Below are 25641 nucleotides of genomic sequence, written 5' to 3'. Positions count from 1 at the left end.
TATAATTAGACACTTCCAGTCTGTTACCACCCTTATGCAATGGCACTATCTTACCTTCCTTCCATTCCCTGGGCACCTTTGCTGAAGCCAGACTTTCATTGAAAAGCCAGGTTAAAGGCACTGTCAGTTCCCTAGCACATTCTCTCAAAACTCATGGTGAAATACCATCCAGTCCCAAAGTTTTATTGACATCCAGAGTACTCAGTATCTGAAACACACTCTCCTCCTGTACCTCCAGACCTCGTACCAGTCCTATCCCTCTAGCATTAAAACTGACTCCTCTAGGATGAAATACTCCAATAAAGTGTTCATTGAACAATTCCACTATGTCCTCTGCATCAGTCACTCTATTCCCATTTTTATCCCACAATATCATTCTTCCACAGTCATTTCTCCTCCTACTGGCCACATAGCTAAAAAATTCCCTAGGATTTTCTTTGGATCTTAGGGCCAATCTCCTCTCATATTCCAGTTTCGCTTTCCTTACCACACTAGTCACTCTTCTGGCCTGTGTCTTATATTCTTCACGCATCCTCTCTTCACCTGTCTCCTTATATCTCTTCCATAGCCTCTTTTTCACATGTAATTCCTGTTTAATATTGTTTGTCATCCACTTTACTCCAATTTGTGTCCTCTTCTTCACTCGTGGTATACAACTTACCATTTCTGCTAACAAATATTCTTTCACAATTTCCCACGCGTTAACGATATCCCGGCCTTCCAATTCCTCCCTCCATGAAACTTCCCGAAGTTGACGTCTAAGACTATTATAATCACCTGCTTTATAATTCCACATAACTTCCCATCTCTTTGATACTGCTGCAGTCTATTCATTTTCCAAGTCAAAACCATATGGTCACTCTCTCCAACTGGTGGGAGAGATGTCATCTCAGTTATTATCAACTCTTCTGATGCTATAACCAATTTATACTACTGTAGTTAAAATCTCCCATAACAATCATTCTTCTTGCACTTGCCAAACTTAGCTGTCTAAACATCTCCTGGTCCCCATCATCCGTGCTCCTGGGTCTGTAGCAACACCCCATTAAATATCCTGTCATGCCTACCTCTATCTCATACCATATGCTCTCGAAATCATTTCTCTCACTTACTTCCAAAGCCTCCACTCTTAGAGGACATAGGTCATCACTTATCATAAGCAGTACCCCACCACCACGCTTTCCCCTCCTATCCTGACGAAAAATGCTATACCCAGCGACTTCTATTCCTGTTATTATATCCCCTTCTGTCAACCACGTCTCAGTGATCCCAATAATTTTTGGCCAGGCTGATGTTATCTGCACCACCAATTCCTCTCCCTTATTCCAGATACTCCTGGCATTAGTATAAAGCATATAAATGCCATTGTTTCTATACCGAGTATTATCCCTTCTAGACTCCACTGGGCTCAGTGTTACCCGACATCATCTCCCTTCTCCCAAGTATCTATTCCCACAAGAGGCCACCCCTGCTATCATCCTCCCTGGGACACACTGACTCGTTCAGAACAGCAATCTCTCCAGATGCCTATGTCCTTCCTCATTCAAATGTAAATGGTCTCTCAAATAGAATTCCTCTCTTTTCTCAAACACACTCCAAGCATCCACATATACCAGTCCTCTCTTGTCACACATTCTTGCTATTATGCCATTCAATATCACCGCTCTTCTGCTCAGCTCATCATTATCATACCTAGGCAACACACACACTCTTTTTCCTCTCTCTGTCTTCTTCCGTACAGTCTCAAGCAAAAACCTCATATCTCTCGCTGCCCGACTTACATTACCACTCAAGTCATTCATTCCTACCATCACAATCATCTCATCCACCCTTTCACCTCTCTTAATTGCCATAGCCACCCTTTCTATTGTTCCTCCAGGCAAGCACTCCTCACGCATCCTATCTTGAACACCACGGATCATTGAGTCACCATACATTATACCTCTTACCATTCCCTCTCTCCTGTTGTTTCCATTCTCTCCTCTTCTTTCATTCCCATAGGTCTCTCTCATTCCCTCTCCTCTACTGCTATTCTCTCTTTCTAGCATTCCCATACTCTCCTACTGTTTCCATTCTCTCCTCTTCTAGCACTCCCATACATCTCTCTTATTCCCTCTCTCCTACTGTTTCCATTTTCTCCACTTCTAGCACTTCCATATCCCTCTCTCATTCCATCTCTCCTACCATTTCCATTCTCTCCTCTTCTAGCACTTCCATATCTCTCTCTCATTCCGTCTCTCCTACTGTTTCCATCCTCCCGTCTGCTAGCATTCCCATACCTCTCTCTCATTCCCTCTCTTCTACTGTTTCCATTCTCTCCTCTTCTAGCACCCCCATACCTCTCACTCATACTCCCTAAATTCTCTCTCTCTCCTACTCTGATTCTCCTTGCATTTATCTCTTCCATTCTCCTAATCTTATCTTTCATACTTCTGCTCTCATTCACAAGACATTCCACCTCCTCTTTCAACTCATCTGTCTCCCTCTGCAGGTCAGTCACTCTTAATCTAAATTCACTCTCCCAAATAAAACCATCTCCTAAACTTTCACAGTCACTCACACCTTCCACACTATCAACTATTATTTTCTCATTCATATATATCTTTTTTTCATTCTCTCCTATCACACTACTTGCCTTCCTACATTCATTCGCCGTTCCTGGAGCAACAAAGTCGGATATCGATATTTCTAATGCACTTATTTCCTCCAACTGCCTGCATTTTGTGCATATACGCTCTCTTTCACAAGCCACATATCTAATTCCCGAGACGCATACATGCCGCAAGTACTGCATGCCAGAAAGTCCCTTATGATATTGCTAATAATTGAGTTCTTAAATGGTGGAGGACTTGGCGATACGCCACTTGCGACTGCTGCTGAATCCGTCATCATTCCTTACTGCCGAGTAGTGTAATCGTTAATTATTCAATTAATAAATTCCTTAATAATAAATAAATTATTTGAGTTATAAGTCAGCAGTTAGAATTGAAGGAAGTACAGGGAGATGGTTTAATGTTAAATCTGGTGGGAGAGAAGGATGTACATTATCCCCTCTGTTATTCATTATCTATATGGATCATATTATGAAGGAAAGTGGTATTAAACATGATATCAAAATTGGAGATGTTAATATCAGCTCTTTGCTTTATGCGGATGATGTCATACTTCTAAATAAATCTGCTACAAGTCTGCAAGATTCTCTGACTAAATTGAATAACTGTTGTAATAGATATGGTATGAAGGTCAGCAATAAAAAGACAAAGACAATGAAAATAGGCAGAATCGCTGAAAATGTCAACTGTGTTGTGAATGGAGAATCTGTGGAACAAGTAAAACATTTCAGCTACTTAGGCATGATTTTTAGTGAAGATGGTAAATTCAATGTAGAAATAGACAACAGAATCAGCAAAGCTGGTATGGTGGGAAGTCAATTGAATAAATTCATATGGAATAAGAGAGAAATTTGTCAGAACACTAAATTAGCAGTATACAAGAGAGTGTTCAAACCAGTTTTAACTTATGGATCTGAGAGCTGGGTCAGAAGTAAAACACTTGACCGAAGACTAGAGACCACAGATACGAGAGTCCTGAGAAAGATTATAGGCATGAACAGATGGCATCAATGGCAATATCATATTAAAAACGAGGATATTAGGAAAGAAATGGACATTGTCAGCATTCAGGAATGCATTAGCAGAGCTAATCTCAGGTGGTATAGTCACTTAAACAGAATGGATGAAGAAAGATTAGCAAAACAGGTGTTCTCTGCCAGGTTGGCAACAAAACGACCCAAAGGAAGACCAAGATATAGGTGGATTGTTACAGTACAAAGTGCCTTAGACGATAGAAATATAAGATCTGATAATGTTGGAGTCTTGACAAGTAACAGACTGATTTGGAGGAAAATTGTAAATAGGAAGTTAGTAATGGTGTAATTTTTTTCATGTAGTATTATCATATCCTGTACACCCCTTGAGGGTACATGGCAGGAATTTGATGATGATGACGACTTCACATTAATTGCCTTAGTATCCCATAATGCAATGCACATATCCTTATGGGCATGTATAATGCTCTGCATTATTTGAAGGGCCACTACCCAGACTGGTTTCAACCTTTATTGAGGTCTCATCAGTGGAAGCCAAACCCAGAAGTGATACCAAGGTTAAAGTAATGCAGAAATCATATTTCCATTTACAAATAGTCAAAAAGTGTCACACCATATTACTAAAATGCTCTGGATTACAATAAAGATGTTTGGATAGTCATGATGTTACATCATGCACAAATTTTTATTTGCATACACTTGGATAAAGGATTAAACCAAGAATATAATTTCTTGGCATCTTTAATTTATAGTATAACCAAGTGAAAAACTTTCAAGCATCTTTTTTTAATCCAGATTATTTTAGTAATAAGGTGACAGTTTTTGACTACTTATAAATGGAAATATGACTTCTGCATTACTTCAACATTAGTATCACTTAAGTCAAGTAAGGAGCACGATTAGGTTGTAAATTAGTGATTGATTGAAGATGAAAAGACTCATTTGATCACTGATAGTGGAGCACAAGGTAAGACTTTGACTTTTGATTTTTGATGCAATTTAATTGCTATTGCTTCGCGTACTTAGCCAATGATTGGTATATGCTGGCAGTCCTCTGCTGCTGCAGGATTTTCTACAGAATTTCTGCTGGCAGGTCTCTAGGCCTGCGGGATTTCTACTTGCACTCACACGCAATTAAATCGATATGAGTTTGCCTAATGTAGATGCCATCCCTGATTTGCTCGATGAAGAGCCAGCTCTTATACTCATTAATAAACTTCAAAAGAAGTTCAAGCTGAAATGGCCTACTAGCATGATCGACCCCAACATCATTATCGAGTCACTCAACAAAGGGCTAGCACTTGCTTTTGTTTAAAAGCTTCTCAAAAAATTTGAACGAGAATGGCCCAGCTACTTAAACATATATTCTTCACCCGAGGTTGATTATGAGGAAAATGAAGACTCTCCTCAAATGGAGGAAAAACCCAATCTAGTTGTCTCTACCTCTAATCTTTCTGATCAAGGAGAGATCCATGCTCATAAGAAGCTAAAAACTCTCGCTGCTGAGCCAACTAATGATGTTGGGTATGGACGAAGACGCTCCCATTTCAAACCCCTCTGCCTCCCCCAATGAAAAGGTGCCGCCGATTATCCTAAGGGGAAAGCATAGATGGACAACACTGAGAACCACTATGGCTAACTTACAAATAAGTTATAGATCGGCTAAAAATGTAGATGAGGGCATAAAAATTCATCCCACCACGGTGGCTGATTATAGAAATCTTACAAAGGAGCTGAACGCAAGAGGAACACAATATCACACATTTTCACTTGCCTCCGAAAAAAATTTAGAAGTGGTCCTATGAGAAGCCTCCGAGGATATTCACACGGATGAAATAATCACTGACCTCACTTACAGGATCTACCTCCCATAAAGGTCAGTAGAATGTTCAGATCAAATAAGACACCTAGCCCTCTAGTTTTAATAGAGATTCCTAATATTTACAAACACGTATACAATCTAAAATCAATCTGTGGATTAAAATCACCCCAGACCCATTGAGGAAGGGAGCATCTTCTGGGCAGTGCCACAGATGTCAAAAATTTGGCCATGCTCAGAAGCTATGCAAAGCCCAGTACAGATGCTTAAAATGTGGCAAGAATTACCCCACAAACACCTGCACCAAGCCAAAATATACCCCGGCTAAGTGCGCTAATTATAGAGGGTGTACACATCACCCCCAAAACAGATAGAACGATCCAAATAATCAACCTACCTTGTCATCTAGTGCGAGATTTCCTGAAATTCAAACTCCTCAGTCCTCCAAGAGTGAGAACATGACAACAGGTGCTTTCCCACCATTAACTGAGCCCCTTAAGAAAATTAATATTCAACATCAAGTGAGAACATATGCTGATGTGGCTTGCTCCAAACAGATAGTACAAAACCAGAACCTGGCTAATCCACATTCAAATCTATCAACTATTATCACCTCTTCTCTTGCAAATATGCTGCAGGATTTCAGCAACTCAAATCCATCACTAAGTGTTACAAAAAGATTCTTACAGCAAACCCAATCCATATTATCTGCACTCTCTGATGCATAGGAAAAAAATCACCCCAGAGTTGCTTAGGATTATCGCTTGGAATGCCAACGTTATCAAAAACAAAGTGTTGCAAATCCAGGAATTCAATAATAGATATAACCCAGATATATTTCTAATCAATGAAACTCACCTGAGGCCTGCTGATAACCTAAAAATCGGAGGCTATCAGATTTACAGAAACGACAGACTTGGGTATAGAGGTGGAGGTACAACCACCCTTATCAAAAACGATATCAACTATCATGCAATAACCAATCCTACAACCACCAACCTCGAAATCACAGGCATTAATGTCAATGTCCTCACAAACTCAATTGGCAACCTAAAAATTTTTGCTGCTTACAACCCTCCATCAAACACATTGTTGACCTCAGATCTGGATGCCATCCTTGGAGTAAAAGGACTGGTCATCAGCACTGGTGACTTCAATGCAAAACATCCTGCCTGGAACAGTAAATCTACCAACAAAAATGGCCGCATACTGTTAAACTACCCAAGTTCCAATTGCATAGCTGTGGCTGGTCCTTCAATACCAACTCATCTCAGTCCAATTGGCTCCTCCGATGTCCTAGATATAGTTGTCCTCCAAAATGTCAAATTGCAGTACAACTTGGATTCACTTGACGAATTAATCTCTGACCACAACCCTATTCTGCTCCAATTACACAATCAGAAGGGACTGTCCCCCCCCCGCCTCACATCTTCATACCTTGGGAAAAATTATCCAATGTGCTCCCAAACTTTGGTCCTGTTCCTCATATTAACTCTAAAGAAGAAATTGATTCTGCAATCAATAAATTTACTCAACAAATCAATGTAGCCTTATCATCTATCACCTCAAATACTCCTACTTCTAAGCCTAAAAGACTTCAGAAGATGTTATGAACTTAATCAGGGAAAAAAATAAGGCAAGAAAAAGACTTTAATACCAGGGCTCTCCAGGTTAAAAAGTTACTCAACTGGTTGAATAGTGCAGTGAGAGATACACTGAAGGCCCACAGAAACAAACTATGAGAAGATAAATTAGCTTCAATTTCACCCGGTGATCAAACCGTTTGGAAACTGTTAAGAAATATCAAAAATAAAAATAAAACTCTTCCTCCTCTCAAATCGGATTTAGGCATAGTTCAGATGCTGAAACTATAGTCAAAAACTTAGAAAAGTAGTGCAGTCCATCTTATGAGAACCTGAACTGCTTTTCTAAGTTTTTGACTTAGAAAAATACAAGATTTAGTCACTCAACAAAGTGTCACTCACAAAAAAACAGTGTGATTACTTGTACCAGCTAACTCACACCTACTTCTCTAGCCAAAATCGATGAGATCATACAAAATTTAAAAAATAAAAAAGCTCCTGGACCTGACGGCATCCCTAATAAAGTTATTAAACTGCTACCCCAAAAGGCCATTGTACATCTTACAACAATAATAAATGCCATGCTTAGATTAAAATACTTTCCCTATGCTTGGAAGTTGGCAGATGTGGTCCCTATTTATAAGCCTGGTAAGGACCCTATCAGGCTGATTTCCAATTTGGGCAAAATCACTGAAAAAGTCATCCTCTCCAAAATTCAAGTTTCTGTTAACAAGCTAAATATCCTACCTATAGAGCAGTTTGGTTTTCGCAAACTCCACAGCACTACTCAACGGATCCATAGACTAGTTGAATACATTACCACCAGCTTCAACTGGCATCAATACACCAGAGCAGTCTTTCTTGACTTAGAAAAGGCCTTCGACAAATTATGGCACTTTGGACTCTATACATGCTGATTTTAGCCGGCATTCCACTGTGTCTGATCCACCTCATTAAGTCCTTTCTTTCTGGAAGACGCATGCAAGTTAAATTAAATGGGGCGGTATCTACCCAGCAGCGGGTCTTGGCTGGAGTGCCTCAAGGATCCCTCCTGGCGCAGATACTTTTCGCGATTTACATTGCAGACATAATGAGGTGCATCGCATAACTCGATGTCATCTATCATTACTCTCTATGCTGGCGATACAGCAATACTGGCCAGATCTCTTAAACCGCATCTTGTTACAAAGAAACTACAAGATAACCTGCTGAAACTGGAACACTGGTTTTCCATTTGGAGACTGCAAGTAAATCCTCAAAAAAGCAGTGCCCTTCTGTTCACAAAAAATTCAACATTTCCCAAAGAAGACATCTTTCGATTTGGCTCATCAAGCTTCCCTGATGAGCCAAATATCTCGGCGTACTGCTAGATAGAAAACTAACCTTCAATCTGCATACAAAATCCTTATGCGCAAAGGCATCAAAAGTTATCATTCAACTCTGTCCTCTGTTATCATTCAACTCCGCCGAGATATTTGGCTCATCAAGATTCCCTGATGAGCCAAATATCTCGGCATACTGCTAGATAGAAAACTAACCTTCAGTCCACATACAAAATCCTTATGTGCAAAGGCATCAAAAGTTATCATTCAACTCTGTCCTCTTATCAATAGGAACAGCAAACTAGATATTAAAATCAAATTGCTCCTCTACTAGTTGATGATTCGTCCCATTATCACTACTGCATCCCTTGTCTGGAGCCATACTTCAAGCTCAAATATCCTTAAACTGCAAAGACTGCAAAACAAATACTTACGCATGACCTTAAATGCACCATGGTACATTAGAAATGTTCAACTTCATCGAGACACAAATATCCCTTATATCTACTCTTTCCTGCAATCTTTCGCAGTAAAATACTTCTCAAAATCGTCCTCACATCCAAATGAATTAGTCCAACAAGCAGCAAATTATGATGAATCGGAATTATACAAATATAGACGACCTAAGACCATCCTAGTTCTCTTTCAAGATCTATAACTTGCCCAACTCGGGCTGAGCACGTAGCTCATAAATTTTTCCCTACACAGTAACCTATCAGATGGCAGGGATTAAAAGCATTATGCTTCACCCTTATAGACAGTAATGTTCTGCATTAGTATCACTTCTGGGTCTGGCTCCCACTGATGAGACCTCAATAAAGGCTAAAACTGCCTTTGTAGTGGTCCTTCCCATAATGCATTGTATTACAGGTTACTAAGCAATTAATATGAAGTTATTAGCCGCTATATACAAGTAGCCCACTCATGATGTTACTTCACATGCAAATTTTTATTTGCATGCACTTGGATAAAGAATTAAACCAATAATATAATTTCTTGGCATCTTTAATGTATACCTTAATCAATACAAGGAGAAAATTATTGATCATTAAAATGATATCTTTTAATTCATGAAATTTTAAGAGTATTTAAGTTGATCTATGTGAGTCACATTCTAAACCTTTCATATAAGTAATATAACTTTTATATTATATACATATATATTCACGATTACATTTTAAGTGTATAAAACTGCCAAAAGGCTTCATAAGGGTTGAATATTGTGTTTTATCCAATTAGCAGTATTTTTTCTAAGGCAAATATACTTTTGTTACTTTTAACCAAGTTTGAAAAGTGTATTTGCCTTAGAAACTTGAAAAAGAGTTTTAAATGTCTTGGTATAATTCTTTTATTATTATTATTACATGACACCTCCAGGGAGTCCAAAGACTCATCGAGGGAGGACACTTACCCGACAACTATCTGTCTCCGCCAGTCAATCCACCAACTAAAACTAACTGCAACTACACCAACAGCATCTACTGCCTGTCACCACCACTAGTATTTCCACAGACAATCACAAACATCCATGCCCATGGTGGGATTTGAACCCGCAGCCTTTTCGCTGGAAAGCTGATACACTCGCTCGGCCAACAAAACTGGCCGATTCTATTTAAAGGACTTTTAACTCTATCCAGAACCTGTATATTTACCTTTTATTAGTGCTTTTTATTATTATTCTTTCAGGCAATTCCAAGGAGTCAACAGACTCATCGAGGTAGGCCCTAACATCATGTCAAGAACAATTATTCGACATTCACACAGTATCTATCATACCTCGCCTTCAACTCATTCACAGTCATAGCACTAACAACAGACTCTGGCAGCTTATTCCACTCATTCACCACTCTCCAAGCAAAAAACCTAGCTCTAACACCCCTGCTAACCACATTCTTGCCCAGCTTCCATGTATGGCCCCTAGTCCTCCCACCACCAGTCCTATTCTCAAAAATATCTTCTGAATTAATCTTATAGAAACCCTTCAGTACTTTGAATGTCTCAATCATATCACCCCTTTTCTGCTTATCAACCAATTTTTGCAACCCACAAATCTTCAACCTGTTCTCATGAGGTTCATTCCATAGACCTGCTATCATCTTGGTCACTCGTCTCTGGATCCTCTCCACATCCTCCCCATCAAGAAGAAACTCTGGCACCCATATCTGGGCACAGCAGTCTAGATGGGGTCTTATCAAGGCTCAATACAGAGGAACAATAACTTGTTTGTCTCTGCTTGTTAAAGTATTTTTCAGAAACCAAGTGATTTGATGAGCTGATTTAGCCACTTTTGCAATGTGCCCCCTAAACTTCAACTCCCTATCCACCAACACTCCCAAATCCTTGGCCTCATCAATCTCCTGGAGTACGGTTCCACCAATGTGATATACTGCTGCTAATCTTTTCACCCCAAAATGCATAACCTTACACTTTGTCACATTAAATTGACATCCATTTTCCTTAGTCCATCCTCCAAACTATCCAAATCATCTTGCAAAATTTTGACATCCTGTGCACTCACTATTGCTCTATCCAACTTTGCATCATCAGCAAACAAGTGAATACTTCCTCTCAGATCCTTTCCTATATTGTTAATGAACAAATTGAAAAGAGTGGTCCAAGAACAGAACCCTGCGGCACACCACTAGTCACAAGCCGTCTTTTGGACTCTACTCCTGAATAAATCACTCTCTGATATCTCTCCATCAGCCACCCTCCTATCCATCTCACCAACCCTTTATTCATTCCCATATGCTGCAGTTTACTGATTAGAGTTACATGTGGTATTCTGTCAAAGGCCTTAGCAAGGTCCAGTAGAATCACTGTAAACCCATTACCCTTATCCAGTTCAGCCGTCACTGTGTTATAAAATGTGAGCAAGTTAATGAGGCATGATCTACCCTTCAGAAAAGCATGTTGTCCCCCATACAGTATCCCATTTTCATCTATCCAATCATGTATTCTTTTCTTGACTAATTTCTCCAAGACCTTGACTTTTGATACGGTTTCCTGGCCTGCAGTGAAACCTTAGGTTTTTTTTTTATCTGCACTGTTAAATATTTTCCACAATCTCATGACTGCAAGTTGTATTTTTGAGATGTTAACTTTTGTGCACTTATAAAAATACAGGATAGTAAATATTCATTATTGTTTTTTAGCTGACTAGTAAACTATTGTTGCCTTTGAAATATCAAAAGTTTCAAAGGCAACTGAGAACCTACAAAACCTCAATCTTTGTCATGTGAATTACTTAAAACAGTAGGAAAAGTCTTATGAGTCTCTCTATTCCAGTGTTCTTCTTATTATTATTACCCAAGACCCCATGGAGTCAAAGACTCATCTGAGAGGTCCTTTTATCAGACACACACACAGCTCATCATACCGTGCTTTAAACACACTCAAATTCTCTGCAGACACCACACTCTCAGGCAAGGCATTCCAATCATTCACAACTCTGCATGAAAAAACCTGCTTCTCACTCCCCTACTCATGCCCTCTTTTTACAGTTTCCAGAGATGACTTCTGGTTCTCCCCTAATCTCCAACTATTTTCTGTAGAACCTTTCCAGCATTGATCCTATAACAACCCCTTACTAACTTGTAGGTCTTTATCATATCTCTCCTGTCCACCAGACTCTGCAAGTTGCATCTTCTCAATCTTTCCGCATACTTGACATTCCAGAGGTTTAGAAACTACCTTAGTCAGTCACCTCTGGACCCTTTCCAAAATCTGTTTATCCTTCTGAAAACCAGGTGACCAAATCTGCGCACAATAGGCCATGTGTGGCCTAATCAAAGCCTTGTACAATGGAACAAGAATCTACCTACTTCTACAAGTCAGTGTCTTCTGCATCATTCCCAGAAGTCTTTGTGTTGTCTTCACAATTTTGGCTATGCGTCCCCTAAATTTCAGATCCTTATCTACTATCATCCCAGATCTCTTATTTCTGCACCCTATCTTTGTTTTCCAAATTTTAAAACCTTACATTTTGCAACATTGAACTCGCATCTCCATTTCCGTGCCCAATTACTCAATTTATTCAAGTCTTCTGGTAAGGTCACAACATCTTCTCTACTCTGTATGGCTCGTCCCAACTTTGCATCATCTGCAAACAACTGAATATCTCCATCCAGATCTACACCAATATCATGAATATACAAGTTAAACAGCAATGGCCCTAAAACAGACCCCTTAGGTACACCACTAATAACTTTCCTTTTCCTGGATATTGCTCCCCCATAGACAACTTGTTGATACCTATCAGATTGCCAGTCTCCAATCCAATATCCAAACCCCATCCACTCTAGTTTGACTATCAACTTATCATGAGGTAATGTATCAAAAGCCTTTGTGAAATCTAAGTATGTTACTGTGTACCCTTCTCCTCTGTCGAAGGAAGCAGTCACCTTATTGTAATAAGTAGATTACTATAACATGACCTCCCTTTAGCAAATCCATGCTGCCCATCAAAGATAATAGCATTGTTGTCAACTCAATTCTGGATCCTAGTCCTCACAAACTTCTCCAACAACTTAACCACAGCACCTGACACACAGATAGGTCTATAGTTTGATGCTTGAGTTCTACCACCTCCTTTATAAAGTTGCACAATTTTGCCTTCCTTCCACTCCTTAGGAACTTGATCCAGTGCAAGACTCATTTTAAAAAAATATGTCAAGGCCAGCATCAACTCCCTGGCACATTCCTTCAGAATACATGGTGATATATTATCAAGTCCCACAGCCTTATTTACATGTAGTTTGCTCAACTCCCCACACACCTCTTGCTCACTTACAGTCAGTGTTGCTAATTACAGTTAAAGTGTTTTGAAAAGAAATTTTCCAGCTGGTTCTCTGATGAGAATAAACAGTTGTAAACAACTCCAGCCACTGAAACTGTGAATCAAAATTGTTAATAAAAGGTGGATATACTGACTGCTAGTCAAAGTTTGTCTTCTGGGTAAATGGGATAATACCAATTTCACCTGCACTGAAAGTTATATTCTTGTAACTGTCAGTCATTTCTCAAAACTTTAAGTTTTAGAGGGAGACATTGCTCTGTGAACTGAGCTGTGCAAAAATTTTCTTTGTTTGTTGAATAATCTTTAAATAAAGTCCATCCTTAAATTATGTCATTTAAGGATGGCCTTAAGTGATGCTATGAAGTGTAGTGTCAGAATTAAAAAGAAAACTACTATGAAAATACATAGATTATTTGTCATTAAAATTTTCAGATGGATTTTATGTTATTTTAATGTAGAAAAGTTTTTTCACCTTAGGTATAAACTGTGTTAAAGATACCAAGCAATTTTATAAGCTAGGTTTTAATCTTTTTTTTCCCAAGTAAGCAAACAGACAAGTAAGTCAAGTTTGCATCTGAACATAGTTCAGGTCTGAGGCAACTCATAGTAAAGGTGGAGTAAGCTCTGATCACTTTCCTTAATATTTCCCCTAATGCAAAGTACATCCCCTTGCAGAGATGTATGATGCTATGCATTAAACCCATACCGGTTTCGACCTTTACTCATCTCATACATTTGCAAGGGGATATGCCTTGCATTAGGGGAAATACTAAGGAAAGTGATCAGAGCTTACTCCACCTTTACTATGAGTTGTCTCAGACCTGAACTATGGTCAGGTGCAAACTTGACATACTTGTCTGTTTTGAAAGTTTATTTTTCACTAGGTTAGACTATAATAAATTTAGTTTAATCCTTTATCCCAGTAAGAGCAAACAAAGTTTGCGCCTGAAAATATCTTCAGGACTGAATATAGTGTTGTACTATCTTACCTGGGTAAGTAATACAACATCAGGCAACTCATGTCAAAGGTGGAGCAAGCTACCAACATTCCTATCCCAGTATCTTCCATGATGCAAAACACATCTCCTTGTGGATATGTATTCTGTTATACATTAAGGGATTGGCCACTACCCAGACTAGTTTCAACCTTTATTGAGGTCTCTTCAGTGGTAGCAAGGTCATCTTTATCTATAGGAGTTGCCAAAAGGTTTGCCACCTTTTTTTTTATTAAATTACTCTGGATTTAGAGAAAGATGTTGAAAGTTTATTTTTCACTTGGTTAGAGTATAATAAATTTAGTTTAATCCTTTATCCAAGTGTGAGCAAACAAAGTTTGCACCTGAAAGTATCTTCAGGACTGGGGTAAGGTGGTACAACACCAGGGAAACTCGTTGCAAAGGTGGAGCAAGCTACCAATACTCCTGTCTCAGTATCTCCTATAATGCAACACATCTCCTTGCAGATATGTCTAATGTTATGCATTAGGGGAAGGGCCACTACCCAGACTAGTTTTGACCTTTATTGAGGTCTCTTCAGTGGGAGTCAGGCCCAAGTTGAGATATGTTGCGGATATGTCTAATGTTATGCATTAGGGGAAGGGCCACTACCCAGACTAGTTTTGACCTTTATTGAGGTCTCTTCAGTGGGAGCCAGGCCCAAGTTGAGATACCAGGCAGAAGCATTAGCAGGTCATCTCTACCTATAGGAGTTGCCAAATGGTGTGCCACCCTTTTTTAATAAATTACTATGGATTTAGAGAAAGATGTTGAAAGTTTATTTTTCACTTGGTTAGAGTATAATAAATTTAGTTTAATCCTTTATCCAAGTGTGAGCAAACAAAGTTTGCACCTGAAAGTATCTTCAGGACTGAGGTAAGGTGGTACAACACCAGGGAAACTCGTTGCAAAGGTGGAGCAAGCTACCAACACTCCTGTCTCAGTATCTCCTATAATGCAAAACACATCTCCTTGCAGATATGTCTAATGTTATGCATTAGGGGAAGGGCCACTACCCAGACTAGTTTTGACCTTTATTGAGGTTTCTTCAGTGGGAGTCAGGCCCAAGTTGAGATATGTTGCGGATATGTCTAATGTTATGCATTAGGGGAAGGGCCACTACCCAGACTAGTTTTGACCTTTATTGAGGTCTCTTCAGTGGGAGCCAGGCCCAAGTTGAGATACCAGGCAGAAGCATTAGCAGGTCATCTCTACCTATAGGAGTTGCCAAATGGTGTGCCACCCTTTTTTAATAAATTACTATGGATTTAGAGAAAGATGTTGAAAGTTTATTTTTCACTTGGTTAGAGTATAATAAATTTAGTTTAATCCTTTATCCAAGTGTGAGCAAAAAAGTTTGCACCTGAAAGTATCTTCAGGACTGGGGTATCCTGAAGATACTTTCAGGCGCAAACTTTGTTTGCTCACACTTGGATAAAGGATTAAACTAAATTTATTATAGGATTTAGAGAAAGATGTTGAAAGTTTATTTTTCACTAGGTTAGCCTATAATAAATTTAGTTTAATCCTTTATCCCAGTGAGAGCAAACATAGTTTGTGCCCGAAAATATCTTCAGGACTGAATATCCACAAGGAGACGTGTTTTGCATTATGGGAGATACTGGGATAGGAGTGTTGGTAACTTGCTCCACCTTTGACACGAGTTGCCTGGTGTTGTACTACTTACAGAGGTAAGATAGTACAGCACTATATTCAGTCCTGAAGATTATTTTCAGGTGCAAACTTTGTGTGCTGTCACTGGGATAAAGGATTAAACTAAATTTATTATAGTCTAACCTAGTGAAAAATAAACTTTCAACATCTTTCTCTAAATCCAGAGTAATTTAATAAATAAAAGGTGGCAAACCTTTTGGCAACTCCTATAGGTAAAGATGACCTTGCTACTGCTTCTGCCTGGTATCTCCAACTCTGGGCCTGGCTCCCACTGAAGAGACCTCAATAAAGGTTGAAACTAGTCTGGGTAGTGGCCAATCCCTTAATGCATAACAGTATACATATCCACAAGGAGATGTGTTTTGCATTATGGGAGATACTGGGATAGGAGTGTTGGTAGCTTGCTCCACCTTTGACAAGAGTTGCCTGGTGTTGTACTACTTACCCAGGTAAGATAGTACAACACTATATTCAGTCCTGAAGATATTTTCAGACACAAACTTTGTTTGCTTTCACTGGGATAAATGATTAAACTAAATTTATTATACTTATCTGTTTGCTTACTTGGGAAAAAAAGGATTAAAACCTAGCTTATAAAATTGCTTGGTATCTTGAACATATGTTATTTTAAATTATACATGATAAAAATTCAGTCATATTTTAAAATCATAAGGTTTGAAATGTTGGAGAGATTGAATTTCAGTTGTATCTTAGGATGCATAGAATCATGGAATCGTTTCATGCTACTTCAGGGTGTGTGCTGATCTTATACTGGGTAATGAAACTTCACAATTCATAAACATTCACTTTCATGCCCACATGGGACCTATACTTGCAAGTTTAAGTATACATGGCACTTTCTCTGTCAACCAGTAAGTTTCAAATTTATTTATCGTGAATAAATTGCTTGTAACAGCAATGAGACATAGATTACAACATAAAGTCAATGTTTTACTGTATGATGTATTGCCTTGACCAGTAAATACAAATCACACAATGCATATTTAGAAGACTTTCTCTGATTTGCCACAAAAAAAGTCTTGCTCCCACCCCCCCAGATTTCAGTGTAAGTCAATAGGAGTTGTGCAAAGTGATTGGTATTATATCATTGTTTGGAGAACATTTCCTTTGTGTGAGAACCATTCCAAGAATTGATCAGTAAATAATGAAAATAGGAAGTAAATTTTAAAAAAGCAAAAGGAATTTTTTTGAAAACATAATTTGTTGCAATAATTTTTGTTACTAAATTGGCCCTTTGTGTTGCACGTATTCTCTTCTGTTTTCTTAAAAAAAAAAAAAATCAGCTACAGGGGTAAGGCTGTTTCAGTCCTATCCAACTTTTAGAGACTGAGTGGGCAGTTCAAATCCACCAGTAGCCAATCAGGGATAGCTGGTCCAAGACTATTATTAATTATAAGCAGTGCCCAATGAAGAGAATCGCCGATTTTCTTGAGTTTATGGAATGAAAAACTAGAGATTCTGGGAGGAAAAAAATGATTGATCACACCAGAGATCGACTAACTTAGGAACTGGTTGAAGAAAGGCTTACAAAAGTTCCTCTACTCTTGACTATACTTGAAAAAGCTTTTGTTCAGAAAGTTATTTTTATTAAATAAAAAATATTCCATTTTGTCCAGTCTGCAGTTATTTGCAAGCATATTTGTTGAGCTGGAAAAAATGCAATAATGTACCATACTATTTCTACATATATTGGCAACTGAATTAGAAACCTTTACCCAGATACACATAAACATCATTTACATGTATTTAAGAATGCTGTTGGTCAAAAAACAAAAAGACTCTTTTGGATTTTGATGAAGAGCTTATTGTGGGACCCCCATCTGGTTGGAGCCACAATTTTGAAAACAGCAGAACTGACTGGTTTCTCAAAAGGTTAGATATCCCATGTCAAATCAGTGAAAAGATAAACCACACTATTGTCTAAGAGGTATAACTGTGGTCTTAAGATCGCCTGTGAGGAATGAGGTTGATGTCATCTGAGAAGTATTATATGGGCAAACAGAACTTCCTACATGCAGCAAGTGATGGAAGCATTTAACAAAGGCTGATCCCATTCCATATCTCACTTCATATTGCAGAAAATTAAAGAGGATTAGTATTGCCTATATGGAAACCACTGATTTTTTTAAGAACTGGAACGCTCTTCTACAGTGGTGTCAAAAAGAAACAGTATAGTAACAAGGATATGAAGCACCTGTGGCAAGTGTCTAACTTGTGCCACCCCCCTCCATCCAAAAATGATGAAAAGTTTGAAAAATTTAAATGTAACAAGTTAAATTTTACTAAATGCAATATGTTAAATACTTACTACTTACAACCCATAAAAATGAGTTGCAGTGTGTTGCAGAATTTGTGTGTCTAAAGCAGCATATTGCCAAAATTTAAAAATACAATATAAAATAGCAGACTTTTATATCTATTTATTTATTTTTATTTTTTACGTTTTGTGCCCTAAACCTAGTTGTGCCCGTAGCAGGCGCCTCTTTTGCCATGCCCTCATTATGGCACTAAAAAGGAACACCGTGACTGGACACTGAACACTGGAAAAAAGTTATGGGCTGATGAGTCAGGGTTACACATTGTTCTGTACTGACTGTAGGCAGAGAGTTTAGCAGGAGCCCCATGAATCAATGAACCCAGCACCTTGTAAACACAACTCAAGGTTTTGGAGGTGGTGTCATGGCGTGGAGCATGTTCCGTTGGTACAGAACAGATCCATTCATATTGCTGGAAGGTCAGGTTCTCCAAGGAATATCTGAACATTGTTACCAATCAAGTCCATCTTGCAGTTGACTTTTTATCCAGTAGGTGACAGTTGTTTTATGGACAACAATGCTACTGTCCACTGTTCAAGAATTGTTCAGCAGTGATTCAGCAAGCATGATAGTGACTTCTCCCACCTTCCCTGGCCATCACAAAACCCAGATCTTCCATTGAAAATGTATGAGATATGTTAGAAAAACAGATCCGGGAGCAAAATCTCCTTTCCATTAAATTTGAGCCAGTTAAAGGACTGTGTGGTGGATGCATGGTATACTGTAGACATAGATGCAATCCAACACCTTGTGGATTCTGTGCTAAATGCATATGTACTGTAAGTCAGGCTGAAGGAAGTCCAACACAGTATTAAAGAAAAGTTTTTAATTCAGTGACCGGTATGTGTATACCAGATGATTCAGGAAGAATATGCACAACACTTGGAGCATGTAGCAGAGATTTTTTGAGGGAGTGGGGAGAACCTACCTTCATACGAAGGTAGGTTTTAGATATTTACACAATCATACGAATGGTTGTGTAAATATTTATAAAAAAAAAGTGGCAAGGAGACCACAGTGGTAATAAACAAAACCAAGACTCATACCTAGTAAACTATCCATCCAGAAATTCACAATCGTGTCCAGGCAGGTTCTCAAAAATACTGTCCCCAGCATCAGCCACAGTGCAGCATATCTGCGTCTGTGTACAATATGTAGTTTGCAACCTTGAAACAAACTAAAAGTTACTCCCTCATATAAATAGATATTGCAGTTTATTATTGCCTCAGCTTGAAGTGACGTCTCTGCAAAAGAAAGATCGTTGCAGTGGTGTAGCTAGAGCTACACCAAGAGCAAAAATATTACAAAACATTTAAAATCATGTATAGGGAAATAAATTAAAACACTATGTTTATTTTTGAAGTAACACTTTAATTTCAACATTCTAAAATGTTATTTTTCTTGCTTTTCTGTTAGCAAACTCGTCGATTACATTGGCGAAGTCTACTTCATAGTAACATAGGTAATTGTTAATCAATTTTATTTAGAAAAACTCCTCTCACAACTAGCAACACTTACAGCAATTGTGAGCAAAATTCGCAGTAGTGTTACAATATTTGGGAATGAGTTCTCGAGACTGTATTTTAGAATTAAGTGCAAAAGTTCCAAAAGGTTCAAAGTGCCGACCGGGGAGGAACCCCCCCCCCCCTTCCGTCTCTCCCTAGCTAGGCCTCTGGATCGTTGTATGGTCTTTCTTCTGCAAAAGATGTTTTTTTAGTCGATTCAAAATTTGTCAATTTCTGGTTTCTTTTCTCAGAATAAAACTTGCATTGTAATAGGGCAACTTGAATAAAATCCGCTGTAGAACATGAGTGCGTACAAATGATTACAAGTCGAATAATATTTGGTTATTTTGAAAGAACGTTTTAACTAGACAATAACCAAGAATAACTATTTTATAAAATCAAATTGCTATTTTGGTTAGCCAGTGTCTCGTGGAAACGGCAAAGTTTTCCTTCCTTAGGGAAGGAATAGACCAGGATAAGACACTGGTGTCTAGCCGTAGTTGCTTCAGCTAACGAAACAACCACAACTGGAAAAAAAAAAAAAAGAAAGAAAGAGAGAGAGAGAGAAAACGATGCTTAATTGAGTGGTAATCTCAATTAAGTGATTGTGTGTGTAAGCTCTTTAATAGAACAAACTACTGCTCTTTAATTAACTTTTTATTTATCTGTAGAATTTGGTATTATTTTTAAGTTTGTCCGCAGTATAATGGAGAACAGTTATTCTATCGGAGGTAATACACTACGTAATGATACTGATGATAATAATAATAAATAATAATAAACACCTATTTATGACCTGTTGACATCGAAACACCAATTGCTTATAAAATAAATAAATCCCTTCACTCCTAGAAGTCACACGTACACTATAAGCAATTGCATTATTATAATAATACATTAAATATACAATAAATTATTATAATTCATTATACAAGGACATATGTAAGAAAAATCATCTATTTGCGCCAAATAAACTATAAACCAAACTAAACCCCCCTCTCCAGTAGTAGGCCAAGTGGCAATTTATGTACCACTGCAAGGTGAGGTTGTCAGTTGGGTAAGAGAAACAGTCTGTAGTGTAAGCCATCTCTTAGTTGGCCTTCCTAGAGAATGCCAGGAGCGAATCAAGAGATGACTTGGACTACAGACTGTCTCTCTCCTACCGAACTGACAACCTCACTTTGCAGTGGTACATCCTGTTTCCAAAAATGAGGCACTGGCGGCCTAATTGCAGTGGTGTAACTGTTTCATATTGGAAGAAATAACAATATATGCTGGTATAGAGGCTGTAAGATGGCAAATTGTTATAAAAATGGGGAGAAATGTGAATATGATCTCATTAGATATTTATTATTATTTAAATAGGCAAAATAAGCCATTAGTATTGATATTAAATTTCATTTTTGTATAGAGCAATGTGTATTTTGAGTTTTATTACATAATTCTTTTATAGTTTTCTCTTACAGCTTAAGTTCCTCTTTTCATTTTTCAGGTCTACTAAATGTGAATTATTATTAATACTGAATATTGAAGAAAAAGAAGAAATAACAGTGAGTGTACCGTAGATCGACGATCTATGTGGATACAATTAATCCTGAGTAACAATGACTATTGCTTTAAGAATTGTCATGCATTGAAAAGGTTATCGAACTAGTTGGAAGAAGGAAACCTTCATGTTCTCACTTATGGATGAAGAAGACACGAAGATTCGTAAAGAAGAAAATGCAGAGGAGTTTCCCTTTAGCGGCATTACTGGCACAAAAAGCAACACAAAGATGTTGCAAGTGGACAAGTTAATTAAATCCCCTGGTAATGAAAAGCATTTGAATGCATTTTCATTCTCAAATAAGCTGAAAGGAAATTTAACGAATAAAAAAGTGAAAAAACGTTACTGGTGTTCAACATGTAAGAAATCATTTTCTCGTTCCGATGTGTTGAAGTTACATAATTTAGTTCACACTAAAGAGAAATCATTCTGTTGTTCAACATGCGGAAAGGCATTTTCACGCTCAAGCCATTTAAAGAGACATCACTTAGTTCACACTCAGGAGAAACCATTTCTTTGCTGGACGTGCGGGAAGACATTTGTTCATTCCAGTAACCTAAAAGTTCATTTATTGGTTCATACTCAAGAGAAAAATTTCATTTGTTCAATATGCTCAAAATCCTTTTCCAAAGCAGGTGCTGTAAAACGGCATTCGTTAGTCCACGTTAAAGAAAAACCTTTCTCCTGCTCCATATGTAACAAATCCTTTTTGCTTCCTGATAGATTGAAAGTACATATGTTGTCCCATAGTGAAGATAAACCATTCTCTTGTCCTAAATGTGGGAAAGGATTTTCACGATTAAGCAACTTGAAACAACACTCAGTAGTGCATAGCAATGAAAAACTTTTCACTTGCTCAAAATGTAAGAAAATATTTCCTCGTGCAAGTAGCTTAAAAGCCCATTTATTTGCTCATACTCAAGTAAGGCCTTTCCTTTGTTCCACCTGTGGCAAAGCATTTCCAACAGCGGGAGTTCTAAAACAACATTTATTAGTTCATACTAAAGATAAGCTATTTTCTTGTTCAATGTGTGATAAAACATTTTCGTATGCTAGTAGTCTAAAAGCGCATTTGTTTGTTCACACTCGAGAAAAATCCTACCTTTGTTCAACATGTGGTAAAACATTTTCCAGAGCAGATAATTTAAGACAACATTCGAATGTTCACATTCAGGAGAAACCTTTCTCTTGTTCAAAGTGTGTTAAAACATTTTCGCGTCAAAGTAATCTAAGAGCTCATTTATTAGTTCATTCTAAAGAGAAACCATACCCTTGTTCCACGTGTGGCAAGACCTTTGCAAAGTCAGGTGATGTAAAACGGCATTCTATAATCCACATCGAAGGAAAACCATTCTCTTGTTCCATATGTAAGAAGACTTTTATGCTTAAAAGTAGATTACATGATCATCTATTGATGCATACTCAAAAAAAACCGTTCCCTTGTGAAACATGTGGTAAGACATTTTCAACATTAGGTTATCTTAAACGCCACTCATCACTGCATGCCCGAGAGACTAAGAAAAAGAAATAATGTCCATTTAGCTTAATAGGAGGTATAATGAATTAAATCGAATCTCATGTGCCTCTAATGATTGTGATCATATCTCAGAAATCGACATGCTGATTTAATTTATTCTTGTTCATCTGGCACAAGAACAACATAATTATGAACTTCTATCTTTAAATAACACTTTTGTTTATGTAATTGACCTAGTTCATTAAATTTTTTGAATAAATTTGTTTTGTTATATATTCATTTTTTTAAAAATTAGTGTTCAAAAATTCATTACTAATCTAAATGACTTATATACCTGTCGGTAACAACAGCTGAGTGAGCAACCCAAACAACCATATGGATGAAATAATTTGTGCTTCGTATCCATGTTCTAATAGTATTTATATCTTATTTCGATTTCAAAGGACACTTCTCAGCCATGTTTAGTGATGTATAAACATGTGAAGGCCGATTCAGTCAATATTAGGATTAGAGTAGTTCTACTAACAGAACTTATGTGACTTTTCAACTTCAAATTTACTCATCGACTAGAGAAAACTTTTTTGGCCTTTCCGAGTTTTGTCATAGTCTAGGTATTGTTATTTTGTCAGAGGGCAAAAATCTTTTTCATTAGACTCCAATTATTTAAGCACTGTTGTGTCATTCGATGGACATATGAGTTAGGAAAAAGATTGGCTATGGTTGGTCAGACTAATTGGCTAAGTGGATATTTCTCCATTCGTTGATTAACTGGGTGGTAGATTCAACTCGAACTATGACCTTGATATTCAACAATATTTTTAAGAGATAGATGATCTTCATTTCTTATAAGGTGACTTGAGAAAGAACCATTTTAGTTACTCGAAGCTGAGTTTCCAAATTTGTAACCCATAGCATAGAGTAATAAGCAGGGCCAGTCCAAGAGTATCTGTTGCCCCTAGGCAAAGAAAATTTAGGCGCCCCTATACATTGTCTCTCTCTATATATATATATTTTGTCATGCTCACACAAACATAAGCCCCAAAGTCTTAGCGTCCCTAGACGATTGCCTAGGTTCGCCTAATGATAAAACTGGCCCTGGTAATAAGGATAAATCTTCATATCATAAACAAAATAATTTATATTATTTTGTATGGCTGCTAGAAAGCCAAGGTCCTCAGGTACTGCCGAGTGCACTTTTAGGTTAAAATACCCTTGAGTGATAGATAATGCTCTCCTCGACGGTATCTTTACCTTGAGGTTGTGATCAGCAATGCTGTTGGTAGCAAGCTACCAGTAGGGCTACCTTAGTCAGACATGGGAAAGGTTCCAGATTAAGAGAGAGAGAGGAGAGGGGGGGGGGGGTAAATGCGTGCTCAACCAGGAGAAATCGCTTTCACAATCCCCAATCTGGAATACCAGATTGAAGTATGAACAGGTGACTGGTAACCTCTTGTAAAGAAAAAAAAAAGAGAAACCCAGAAGCATCGCTTTCTTTTTGATGCTTCTGAATTTATATTTTTTTATTTATTGCATACAACAGCAAGAATAGGGTAAACGATTTGGAATGACATATACAGGGTGTTCGGGATAAATTTGACATATTTATAATTAATTATATTTTTCCGTAAGTTACATGTATTAACACACACTTCTCTTCATTTAAAAGTTTGGACCCTTCTTCATTCATATACAAGATGTCAGAAAGGATGGATAGCTGGAACCCACCTGAATCATGGAAGAGAATAACTTGTATCATGATGATTCGTGCCCGCCATCAAAATAAGGATATTATGACTGCTGCCCAATGCTCCCTGAATACAGTAAAAACAATCAGGCATGAACTAGAGACTCGCAATGGTGACTACGAGGATGTAGCAAGAAGAAAGATCCCTAGCAGACGATCTGATTGCGTTCGTACAGCAGAATTCCTCGCAAATCTGCAGGAACAGGTGTTGAAGAACCCTGGCATTGGAATTCGGGCTTTGTTCGTGGAGTTTCTAACTGTAGTCAAGCCCTGGATAACAAGGGTAGCCAATAGTAGGCCGTATGTATGGCAGCAGGATTCGGCCCCTTGCCACACCTCTGGGAAAAGTCAAAAATGGTTGTCTGAAAATTTCTACGACTTCACCAGTCCAAATGTTTGGCCTCCAAACTCCCCAGACCTTAACCCCATGGATTATTTTGTATGGGGCGCAGTTGAAAAAGACACCAATCGCACTTCCAGTAATACAAAAGCCCAGTTAATGGATAAAATTAAAACAGTTTTTGCGGCCCTTCCCAGGGAGACTGTAGCATCAGCTTGTTCGAGGTTCCGAAGCAGAATTGAAGCTGTGATCGATGCTAATGGTGGTTATTTTGAGTAAATCTTGTTGATAGTATTGTAATTAACTCTGCCTGTAATGTTTTTTTGTCAATTCATTAAATTTAATAGATACAAAGAAGATTTTCTTTTTCCTTACGAAACTGTCAAATTTATCCCGAACACCCTGTATATTAAATGAAATGTCGCCGCTTCTAATTTTCGCTGCTTAGCTTGGAAAGCCCAAAGAGTATTAACCGAAACTAAGAAAAAAATTAACGGGAACTATAGAACTCTAATCTGTCATGTATGGTGTAAGGCAGAATAAAAGAGCAAACTGATAGTTATAATGATAGATCAAAAATGGAATTAAGAGTTACGCTTTTATTAATGGAAGGGTAACTGTAAGACTGAAATTTGAAAGAGACAAACATTAATAGCAGGGGCGAATATTCCAGGTGTGTGGTGTTCATCCACCGACTAACAATATCACCGATATTATATTTTTGCATTTATTCCCGTTAAAGATCCTTAATTGTTTTCAGCCTTTTTAATTCCTAAAACTAAACACATTATACTAATAATTCATGAAGAGAACACTTTTCGACGCCTAAACATTGCATCACATTCGCGTTAATAGCCCGGGTATGCGTTCAAAATACACCATTGAGCCCTTGGAA

General features: G+C 37.9%; 1 protein-coding gene across 2 annotated transcripts in view; it reads left to right on the top strand.

Moving 5' to 3' along the window:
- LOC150098686 (uncharacterized) overlaps nucleotides 1–22921 on the top strand; it is an 81551-nt gene extending 58630 nt beyond the window's left edge. For both annotated transcript variants that reach the window (XM_090405229.1, XM_090405230.1), the window contains exon 2: nucleotides 21132–22921. In XM_090405229.1, the coding sequence (XP_090261355.1) occupies nucleotides 21313–22716 (1404 nt within the window). In that variant the 5' untranslated portion in view covers nucleotides 21132–21312 and the 3' untranslated portion in view covers nucleotides 22717–22921. The remainder of the gene's footprint in view (nucleotides 1–21131) is intronic.
- The last annotated feature ends 2720 nt before the right edge of the window (nucleotides 22922–25641 follow it).

Source organism: Typopeltis vanoorti, chromosome 15, assembly GCF_054136105.1.
Source record: "Typopeltis vanoorti isolate ZY-2024b chromosome 15, IOZ_Tvanoo_1.0, whole genome shotgun sequence".
Classification (NCBI taxonomy): Eukaryota; Metazoa; Arthropoda; class Arachnida; order Uropygi; family Thelyphonidae; genus Typopeltis; species Typopeltis vanoorti.
This window is presented reverse-complemented; position numbering and strand designations above follow the sequence as displayed.